Source organism: Onthophagus taurus, chromosome 11 (assembly GCF_036711975.1).
Source record: "Onthophagus taurus isolate NC chromosome 11, IU_Otau_3.0, whole genome shotgun sequence".
NCBI classification, from domain to species: domain Eukaryota; kingdom Metazoa; phylum Arthropoda; class Insecta; order Coleoptera; family Scarabaeidae; genus Onthophagus; species Onthophagus taurus.
In genome coordinates, this window is record NC_091976.1 from 10,801,756 (window position 1) to 10,813,450 (window position 11,695).

Genomic DNA, 11,695 nt, shown 5'->3' on the forward strand with positions numbered 1-11,695 from the left:
TTTCATAACTAACTTCTGTAGCTGTTTCTGAATCTTGAATGGGTTTTATAAACATAGCTTGCTGACCAATAAGCTCCCGTTTTAAAGACAACATTTTTTGCTTTCTTAATTCGCCTGTAAACTTGGTAAAAGTAGGATGCTGCGTTTCATAGTGCCTTTTTACATTATATTCCTTTGCAATCGCAACAGAATTCTTGCAAATTAAACAAACGACTTTGTTATGCGACCATACGAAAAAGTATTTCTCAGTCCAAATTTCTTGAAACTGCCGATTTTCAACTTTAACTTTACGTTTTTTACTATTTCCTGGCTTGTCCATGTTGTGTTCTAATCCTGGCTAGGATTAACACAGCACCTAAAAACAATTGAATCGTTTATTACAAAAAGGGCCTAAGTCACATTGCTAGAGTTTTGAGAAAACTAACAAAAACTATTTTATTTTGAGCAGCAGCAGATTTTTCAAAGTTTTTATATATGAACTGTTTTATTAGATAACAGTCTTATATTATTTAGAATTTATTAGAAAATGATAAGATTGGGGTCACTGTATTCAAGATTAAAGGTTCAGAACTTAGGTCCTTTTAACAATAAATGGCATTTTAGCTATCTTTTTTTAAGTTTATTTAAAAAAATTCAAAAAATTACAAGTAATATAAAAGTTTAATTTGCATCAGCCGAATTTTTGTTCTTTCCCTTCTTAGTTTTCCAATTTCTTATTTGTATGGTTCTTATTTTGACCTGAACATTCACACTCAATTGCGTCAAATAAAAAAGATCTTGGACTGGAACTTCAGGTAGATGTAAATTTTGCATAAAGTCAAAGGCAATTGCTTCTATATCGTTCCGTTCTTTAGTTTCTTCGGTAGTGTTTTGCAAAGAAGTGTAAAACTTTTTCGCCCTTCGCTTGTGCACTATCATTTCTGCAACTGCAGCCCTCTTTGAATTTCCACATAGCGAAGGACTTTTAATTTTTAAAGATAAATCTTCACACTGGCAACATGTATCCATTTGTGGCCGTCCAAAATGCAAATTAAAATGTTCGTGGAATATTTTTAGGTAGTAGCTATATCTTATTAGCGATTTCGGATGCTTCTCCTTAAACATCTCATACATTTTTTTAACATTTAATTTTGCGTTTAGGTAGTGATATGCCTTTCCCGAATAGTGACTTTCCTTTACGGGAAAGAAACCTATATGTTCTCGAATTAAGATATTATCTATTTCTGGTATGGCATTTGATTTCAATGTTTTTCCTCGCATATCCTGGGGTATTATATTATTAACCAACAAATTCTTCAACCTCTTTAAACGTTTGTTAGTAATACCATGTAAATTTAAAAAGGCCGTCTGGCATACTTTTACTTTAGTGATTCCTTTCAAAACGTAGTGACAACATGAATTTTGCCTCTCTTTTCCATTTTCGTTGCGTTTTCTGTGTCTTACAACATTGGTTACTTCGATGCATCCTTGTAGATAAATATCTCGTCTTCGGTTAGAGTAACAAAGCATTTCAAACGGCACCTAAAGGATAGAAAAGTTGCGTTTAATTTACTAAATTCATAGTATCTGTTTATGATTTACCTGCAGTCTTCTCCTACTGTTTTAGCAGGCACTATCTTTCCTACATGATTCTTATGTTCTGTTCCCTTTACTTTGGCTTTCTTTATAGCGTTTCGGGAATAATTATCATCATTCCTTACTCCTCTACGCCTTTTCTTGGAGGATTCATGTTGTGTTTCTGCACCACTTTCACTTTCATCTATGCTACTGTTTAACATTTTTATAAGATTCACTAGTCTATAAATCTAGGTTAGGTTTACCACGTGTTGGTTCGCGCACGTATAGACACTACCTGCCTCTATATGGTAATTTGTAAAAGGAACTAAGTCCATGGACTTAGGCCCTTCTTACACTAAATGCATTTCATGGAGTATGCAAACACAGCATGCGTTGCTCGGACTTAGTTCTTTTTAACACCAAACGAGTAGGCTTCTTCGATTTAGTTAATAAATATTAAAAGCTCAAAATCGCCAAAATGTGACTTAGGCCCTTTTTGTAATAAACGATTCAATTACAGTACCTACTTAAATTACCCATCCTTTTTTAAATTACCAAAAATAATTGATTAAATAGGTAGGGAAACACTTATTAATAACAGAGTTTTACTTACGATTTCACAACACAATTATACACGGCACTTGGCGGGTTAACACTGCAACAGGTAATCTACGTTGAATGTGGATCAAAAATATGACACCGGCTAGTCGAGTTAAAATCTACACTAGAACTATTGCCTTCCAAAAACACTATTAAACTGCACTTATTCTCAATCACTTGTAACTTCGCTTTGTATTTTCGCGCTTATTTCTTTCTGTTGACACTTCACTCAAATTTAAACCTGTCGGTCGCTGCGGTTAGCGTGGCTTTTATACCGCGCGTATAGAGTCAAAAACTGTCTGGAGAAATCTCGAAAATTGCTATCGACTTAAGTCGATGTTACTTGACTTATGCCCGTTTGCACCGCAATAGTTAAGCGTCGCTTTACGCTAAGCTTTCCTTAAATTTTTAAATCGGTTTGCACCGTTGTTTAAGCTACGCTTATTTTCAGCTTAATTTAAGCGTTCAATGTTCGGAGTTTACCGGTTAAGCGTAGCTTTAAATTACGTGAAAAAATTTATTTGTCATTGTGTGACGTGAAAATTGTGAAAACTTGGATATTTTTGACGACGATGAAGATATGTTTGGAAATGATGCAGAAATATTAGAGATTGTTGGTTATGGATTTCCTAAACGGATATATCTACGGCGCAATCATTTTGAAGATTTGGATAACCTTACATTTTTTCAACGATTTCGTTTAACAAAGAATGCTGTTTTAAACATTTTACCACTAATTGAAGAAAAGCTTGAATATCCTACAGACATGTACGTAAAATATTATGTAAATAAAAAATATGTAATTAATTATTGATTCTTTTTGTAGAAATAACAGCTTAAGCCCTATGGACCAATTATTAACATGTCTACGTTTTTATGCTACAGGTGGACATTTGTCAACCATATCAGATTTTATGGGGACTCATGTTTGTACATCATCAAGAATTATTAAAAATGTTTCAATTGCATTAGCTAGTCTATTTCATGCTTACATAAAAATGCCAACAGAAAATAATATTCAAAAAATACAAAGAGATTTTTATAATATTGCATTATTTCCAAGTATTGTAGGATGCATTGATGGCACCCACATAAAGATACAATCTCCAGGTATATTGACAAAATTCAATAAAAAAGAACCTTAACTAAATAAATAAATAATATATTCTAGGAGGTGAAGATGGTGAGATATTCAGAAACAGGAAAGGCTATTTCTCTATAAATGTCCAAGTTGTGGGAGATTCTGACCTTAAGGTGCAAGATATTGTAGCACGATGGCCAGGATCAACACATGACATGAATATTTATTCAAATAGTAGAATACGTGCTAGGCTAGAAGGTGGAGAATTTAGAAATGGAATTATTCTAGGTAAATTGTAAAATGACATTCCTTGAACCATTAACATAATTACCATGTTATAGGCGATAGTGGTTATGGTGTAGGTAAATATCTGCTAACACCATTACAAAATCCAGAAACTGCAGCAGAAAAATTGTACAATAAGGCCCATATCACAACACGAAACTCTGTTGAACGCTTGTGTGGTGTATGGAAAAGGCGATTTCCCATATTAGCATATGGCATTAGGTTAAAATTAGCCACTGCTTACGCTGTAATTGTAGCATCAGCAGTACTACATAATATAAGTATTAGTATGCATGAAGAAGAACCCCCGGAACCTGATATAAATGCAGATGAATTTGAAAATCTAATTCAAGTAGGAAATATACCAGAAGTAATTAATGGCGATAATATTCAAGGAAATGTCAGAAGAAATGAGATGATAAATTACTTTAACCGTCTATTATAAAATATCAACATTATTATATAACATTTATAAAAGATTAAATTAATTTAGATTTTAAATATTTTCTAATTGTTTTTTTTTAATTTCTAAATCTAATTTTAATGCTTCCATACGAAGTTTATGCTCTTCTTTAAGGCATTCCATATACTCCAACTTTTTGCAAACTAACTCTTCGTATTTTTCAGCCAATCTTGTTGATATAAATGTTTTCACAGTTGTTGGCCTCCGACGACTGACTTTATTTCTTTTTATTTGTGACTGTAAATTATAAATCGTTATCAATGATAAACAATATTTTAGAATATATAAATATCTACTTGTAAGTTATTTATATTACAAATGCGAAACACGAACACTTTTAAAAAATCTGATGAAAATTATTATAATTTCTAATTATTACATTTAACTAAGCACATACTTACATAATTATTTTTCTTTGATGTTGTTGAACTGGTACTTTGTCTCAACGTATTTGAAGTAATGTGAAATAAATACATGTGACGTTGTAATTCATATTTGTTATGTTTACAGCTTACCTGATCTAAATCTTCATTAATTCCATCCATGTAGTCTTCAATTACAGTTGTTGTTGTTTCTTCAGTATTATTATTTTCTGTTAAGCATGGATCGATTGGATGTTCTTCCACATTCTGAATAAAGTCACTATCAAATTCATTTTGGAACCCGTACAACGTTTTCTTGTTGACTAGGGACAACAATAAACCGTCGTCGGGTTCAATAATCGTGAATTGTTTTCCTCCGCCTGTTTGTATATGTGTTTTCTTTCTTCTGCTACTTTTTTTCTTAATATTTTTTTTTGATTTTCATAATACTTTTTCAACGAATCAACGCTTCTATAACATGAATTTGGCGACTGACTGTTAAATTCGTCAGCAATAACTTTCCAAATACTTAATTTTTGTTCCGCAGACACACAGTCTGTTTTTCTGTTTTCGACAATGTTTTTGTAACTGGAAACTATTGATAATAGTACTTCCTTTTCGCGGCAACTATAATTAAGAGAACGCATTCTCTTTTTCTTTTCCACGTCCATTCATATTCGGAGTTGTAAAAAGTAGAAATTTCGCACACTAACTTTGAAATGTCAAAACCAATTATTAAAAAAAGATTATCGGTAATACAGTTTCCCATTTTCACCGATTTAGTGCGTTGTTGCCGAGTTTATTTTTGCTTTACTAAACTTTCTTAAATATATTGCGGTGTAACGGATTACATTTAAAGCTTGGCTTAAAAATTAAGGGACGCTTAGTTAAGCAAAGCTTAACTCAAAAACGGTGCAAACGGACATTAGTATTTTTGGGCGCTTGAGGCGGCGCGGCCGCGGCGTTGTTTCATTCATGAACTGGCGCGGTATTTGAATGATTTTCATAAGTTTTATGGACGTCGCTCATAATATCAAAAGAAACAAAGTACTTTAATATTTATTATTTTTCGAATGTACGAGAATATTATTTTTGCTGTCGGCGGGCCACCAGTATTCGACCGGCGGGCCGCGGTCTGTGCATCTCTGGTCTAGGGTATTTTTTTTATTGTTAAATTAACTTTTTGTAAGGTTAACTCCTTTAAAGAGGAAACTTGAACTTTTACACCGTTTTGATTCATCGTAAAAAAATCAGCAACTACTCCTAGCACTAACACTTGTGAAATGCAGATGTATATTTATATTTAGCCTTGAACTCATATCTACATATTTTTAAGTGGCTATTATCCAAAAAAGGGTGTTTAGGTTTAACAAAAAAATAGAAATAAAGAAGATAATGTGTCTAATAAATATTAATTTATTATTATTAATTAAATAAAAAATAAATTTAATAATGCAATTGCTGTTTAACAAATTGATATCCATCACGGTCATCAGTCATAGGTTTCTTGATGAAATCCATTAAAAATACAGGCTGAGTTTTACTGATATCACTGCATCACGTACGGCCGAGAACACGTATTAAGAGCATATAATTAATTATCGAAAAGTGACTTGAGGCTTCTCACCCACTTCCTGACCGGACACTGCAGGTTACGTAAGCACATGTTTTACATGAAGCTGGCGAATACACCCCTCTGTAGAGGGTGTGAAATGGAAGACGAGACGGTAAGTCATATTGTTTGTGACTGTCCAAACCTCGTGTACTTAAGGGAATCTATTTTCGGAGTACCATGGCTCCAAATTTCGGATATAAGGAACATACCTTTCTGTTCTATATTAACGTTCATGATAAGATTGGGCTGGTTTTCTGACCCTTGAATGAACAGTAAATTGTGGGGACGTACAAAGGGTCCGCTGGGGGTTAAGTGCTGTGAGTAACTCACCCCCACGTGAAACTACATACAACTACACATAATTATTGTAATTAATTTAATTTAATTTCAATGTAATTCACACGGCTTTAAAACAGGAAGTATGTTATCGTAAAAAAATAGCGTTAATGTTTTTTTTTATTCAGTTTAGTGTTTCGCGTAAAATGAGTCGCTTGAATCAACCTTTAACATTGCGCGAATTAGCGGCCTAAAAAAATGACCTTAAAGTTAGATAGTAAGGAGTCGCTTGAAACCGCTTTAACCCTGGAACTGCACACTTATTTTTAATTTCATGTACTTCATACGTGGGGTCTTAGATACCCACGACTTTATTGCTTTATAACATAGTTGCTACAAATATTTTTCTGATTTTGTTGCTTCTGTTACGTATAAATATCACCAAGTAAAGGTTTTGTTGAAAAAGAAGATCACATTTAAATCAAAAACTTTATTTAATTCAGGCTACTACAGGCTACTGTTCCATAGAGTTAGTTTGTGTTAGTTTATGTAACAAACTAAATTATATGGCCATGTGCTATACAGTTTTGCTTAGCCAGATATCTAAACGTCGCCCTGGTAAGGTTGGCATAGCTTTGCCCTGTTCACAAACAGTAAGGTTTGCGACATGAGAGGCAGACAAAATTTGTTTTGCTGTCCTTCTCACTGTCGCAAAATCTTCATCTCACTCTTTTTGCCAATGTGACTGGAATATTTTGTGCACATCAAGATCGTGAACGCCTAATATTTCTACAATCTTCATCCGCAGTGGTCTACGCAACGTGGCGACTTCTAATCTTCCCCTTAAACGCTGTTCTATCATCGTCATCCCAAGAGTCTTTAGAAAAGCACGACGATTGTTGTTTTTATCTTTTTCCACTGTGGGTTAGCCAGAGATAATAGAACCATGGCGTTTATTCCGCTTGCATCCAACATGTTAAACCACATTCTTAGGGGCCAGCGTCTCGTTTTACGTGGAGTTGTGTAGGAATAATATAGCTGTTCAAAACTATCCACCCTTTGTTTCATTGTATGTATGAATGATAATTGGTTTATGTGTATATTGGTTGATAGTATTGCCATGATGAATTGTGGAAAGAAGGATGACATTTTTGTTCCTTTTTGGAGTACACGTCCTTCTGTCTTAGAAATTCAACTGGTATTTCCCTCTTATCTTTTATATCAGTTGGTAATTTTTTTCAATTGTCTATAGCAGCGGAGCCCTATAACTTGCGGAGCCCTTTTTAGAATCAATTTCTGTGGCGAAGCCCCTTATACCTACCTTATGTACCAAAAATCAGTTAGACTTTGGTCTTGAAATGAAGTTTTTAATTCGCCGTGAGATTTCAAATCTATGAGGACTTCGTATTCTGCTGAGTTTAAGCTGGGTGGTTTTTGGTTCACACTGAACACATTCTGTACCCACATAAAGTCATCAAGCACCTTCTCTTGAGCTGTCGGAAAATAATATTCAAACGAGTCTTTTAAAGATGCAACTGAATATTTTTCAGTATTTTTTCTTGAAACTTGATATTATTTTCATTCAGAAAGTTTTTTGTAAGAGGGAAGCAATCGATATCTTTCTTTTCCACGCACTTCAACCCATACATAAGTTTCCTCTTAAAAGCAATCACTTCGTTCAATTTGCTGAATGTCAGCCAAATACGCCAGTTTGCATACCCAATCTTTATTATTTAAAACCGTGGTCAATGAAGCGTTAAGGCTCATTCATAGTGGGAGCGCCGAGAGTCGCGTCGCGCCCGCATGCAGTTTTCAGAGTGACGGCGTATTTGAAGTGTTTTGCTTTTAATATTTTATTTTTTAGTTTCTAAAATGGCTCCCATAAGAGCACTTCATTTATATCTCTTGCTTGAAACACTATATTATTTAAAAAGAATAAGAAGAAAGCGAATTGGGATTCACCCTATTAATCTAGAGAGACAGTATATTTGGGGAATACCATCATTTATATCCTGAGTTAAGACAGTATCCAGACCAATTTCTGAATTACCTAAGAATGTCTATTTATACTTTTCATTATTTGTTGGAAAAAGTCCAAACGGTAACCGTTGGACTTTACGTTGGAAAAGAATGCATCAAATTTTGTGAAAAATAGATAAATTTGACCAACGGAACGACTCATTATAACTAAACGAACGTTAATAACTTAATTTAACTCTTACTATACGATAAGAACATACACTTACTTAACAAAGTAACAAAAAAAAACATTATACAAAAAATAATGATTTTTAAAAACCATCTTTTAGTATTGTTGATACTGATATTGATTTTCGGCATAATTAGTGTTATTCGAAAATGTAGAAAATGTATGTATGTATGTGCCCCTGCTCTTGTAATGTTTTCCATAGATGACAATTTGTTTAAAATCACTTGCTGTATATCATTTCGAACATGCTTTCTGAATAGGATTTTTTATTCTCTCCATGTAGGGTATCAAACTTTTAAAAAAATTTAAATCTTCGTTTTCTGGTTTTTCTACGTCTTTCGTCAAATTTTGTGAGCCCTAATTTTTTGTTTTCTAATTTTAAAAATTTGTCATCTCTAATATCGCACAACCTTTTAAATTTGGTTGGTAGTAAAAGTAACTAGATCTGGTGATCTTTTATAAAAAGTAACCAGAAAAATTAAAAAAAAAAAATGTATAAAGTATAAAATATTAATTTATTCTAACTTAAAAATCTTTTTCTTTTAACTAATAATGTAATACTAATAATGTAACTATACTAATAAATCTGTACTTTAGAGCTAAAGGGACTTAAGTCCAAAATGACATAATTGTGAAATAACGAAAAATATACTATTTTTAATTTGAAATAATAATTTTCATATTCTCAGCTCATAAACAATTTACCTCATAATCGCGAAGATATTGTTATTTTATACTAATAGTCTGTCTTTGTTCATTAACAAAACATTTTTATGAAATTTTTTTATTTTTACGAATTTATTGGACTTACTACATTTTGGCTTCAAAAAATTATTTCTGAATGTCTGTATGGACTTACAACAAAACAATAATTTGGGACAATAATAACATGTATGAACTTATTACAACAAAGAATAAATTTTAAAATATATTAACTCATAAACTTATTCATCATCAGGGAAATCTGATGCTTCTTCAGTATGGGGTAAGTTTCTGAAATAATCCTGATATTCTTCAAGGACCCACTTAAGGAGAGTTACAAGATTGTCGTACTTTGCTTTACTTATAGATTTTCTAAAAAATCTTAATTGTGTCAAACTTTTTGGTATATTTGACGGTTTTCGAATATTTCTATACAAATTAATGGAGCAAAAATTGTCATTAAATGACGTTTTATAAAAAAGAGTTCCATATACCTCTCGCCGAAGCTGATGCCAAACAATGTTGGACAGTTTAAACTCTTGGCCATTATTGCTTTTCTTTCTAGATATAAATGGCGCTGTTGATAAGGAGTACAATGTACTAAAATTTTTAAAATCGATTACTAATCTAGGGCCATGGAGTACACATTAAATGGAGGCTTTTTACAATTGCGAATAAAATTTAGCCAATCGTTACAAGTAAAACTTGTACATGGTTTTGCTTTCTTCTTTGCACGTTCAATGATGCTGTGCTGGCAGTCTACTTCCATATGAGTATGACCCCGTAATAAGAATTTATGATTTATAACTTTAAGACTGGGAAATGCTTGCATTGCGTATAAATACATTACGATCATCATCATATTTCGGTTTTGTCCTGCACAGTTGTCAGTCCAAATTGTTAACACCTCAGTGTTTTGATGTTTTGGAATCTCTATAGATAGCCATTTAAAAAAACAAGAAGCCATTTCGTTACCACCCCTTCCAGCTTTGACTTCATCCCACATCATGCACCACGTATTTTTGTTACAAGGATCATGAATTGTGTAATTTAGGGACCACAGTTTTCGAAGATAAAAGCTTTCCGAATTTGTCAAAAAAGGAGTAGGAAGACATTTTTGAAGATCAGGCATTACTACAAGTTGACGTTCATTACTTTCCAAAGCATATTTCTTATCGTCATTCTTCATCTTATATCTACCATTTGCGTCATCTAAGTGTAAGTCTTGCTCTTTAGTAATGGCTTGTTTCTGCGCTAAGGTCAGTTTTTAGTTTTATATTAAAATAATCACACAAATCGCAAGTGTCGTTGTCTGGCAAATGAAAGGACAAATTAAACTGTTCATTAAAGATTTTTCTAAATACCCATTCTTTAGCTGGTTCTTCACCTTCCTTTGTTAATTCTTCACAATATAATGTATACATTTTTGAAATATTTAGTTCCTGTCCAAGATACTTTTTAGTAGACCTTTCTCGGGAATAATGGCTTTCATAAGTAGGATAAGTCTCAATGTGTTTAACAATTCTTTCGACAATGTCATTAGAAATTTTATTAATAGGGACTTTTATTCCTCTTTGATCCGGTACTGACATATTACGGGTAGATTTCTTTCGTAGAGCGTTATAAACAAATTTCTCGCTGACTGATAATGTGTTCATAAAAAACTTTTCTTGAATATTAAAAGAATAAAAATGTTGGTGTGTACGGCTTTTTTGGGACACAGCGTCTCGTGGTCTGCGTCGTTTAACTTCTTCACTAGAAACACAAGAAATGATGAACTGTCCTTGCACACCCAAGAAAGGATTTTTTTCCAAAAATCAGTATGAATTTGTTGACGTTGATTTTCAGGTATTAACGAACTGCACTTGTATGTGTAGGTCAAGCGACATGGCTTTTTTAATTTTTTATTTGGTACAAGTTTGTTTTTGCTAGATAAATATAATTCACCTTGTTGCCTTCTACATTTTCGCACATTTTTCTTCCAATCCTTTTCACGTCTGATACGTTTTCTAGTTTTCGGTTTAGCAATTGCATTATTTTCTGTATCTGATTGTGTTTCAGATGAAGAATTTGAAGAATATGGCACTAATTTAATAAATGTTTCTTCATTAGTTTCCATGATTACAAACTAAGATTAGCAATAGAACGATTCAACTATAGAAACAAAATTTTGACTTAACATAATGTCAACTTTTCATTTATTTTATAAGTAGATAATAAATGCCGGTTCTGGAGCGGAAGTCAATCCCCCATCCCCCTAATCCCCCATGACATCACTTCCGATGTCATCCCACTTCCGGTATCTTGTCACTTCCGGTGTCATCTTCAACCCCATGTTAGTGCCCTAATGGTCCCTTTAACCCCTTCATCCCCTATTAATGTCCTATTGACCCCCTTCAACCCCCATCCCCCCTTCAACCCCATGTTAGTGCCCTAATGGGCCCCTTCATCCCCCTATTAGTGCCCTATTGTACCGTTCACGACATCGGTCGCTAAATTGTAATAGAAACCGCCTTGGTTACGTTCATGAAGAGGGGCCCGTGCT

At 33.3% G+C, this 11,695-nt stretch overlaps 1 protein-coding gene across 1 annotated transcript; it reads left to right on the plus strand.

Moving 5' to 3' along the window:
* The first annotated feature begins 259 nt into the window (after positions 1-259).
* LOC139431887 (putative nuclease HARBI1) lies at positions 260-4,029 on the plus strand. Its single transcript, XM_071200133.1, has 4 exons — positions 260-2,925; positions 2,984-3,267; positions 3,329-3,526; positions 3,580-4,029. The coding sequence occupies exons 1-4, from the start codon at positions 2,738-2,740 to the stop codon at positions 3,966-3,968; spliced, it is 1,059 nt and encodes a 352-aa protein (XP_071056234.1). The 5' UTR covers positions 260-2,737; the 3' UTR covers positions 3,969-4,029.
* Positions 4,030-11,695: the final 7,666 nt, after the last annotated feature.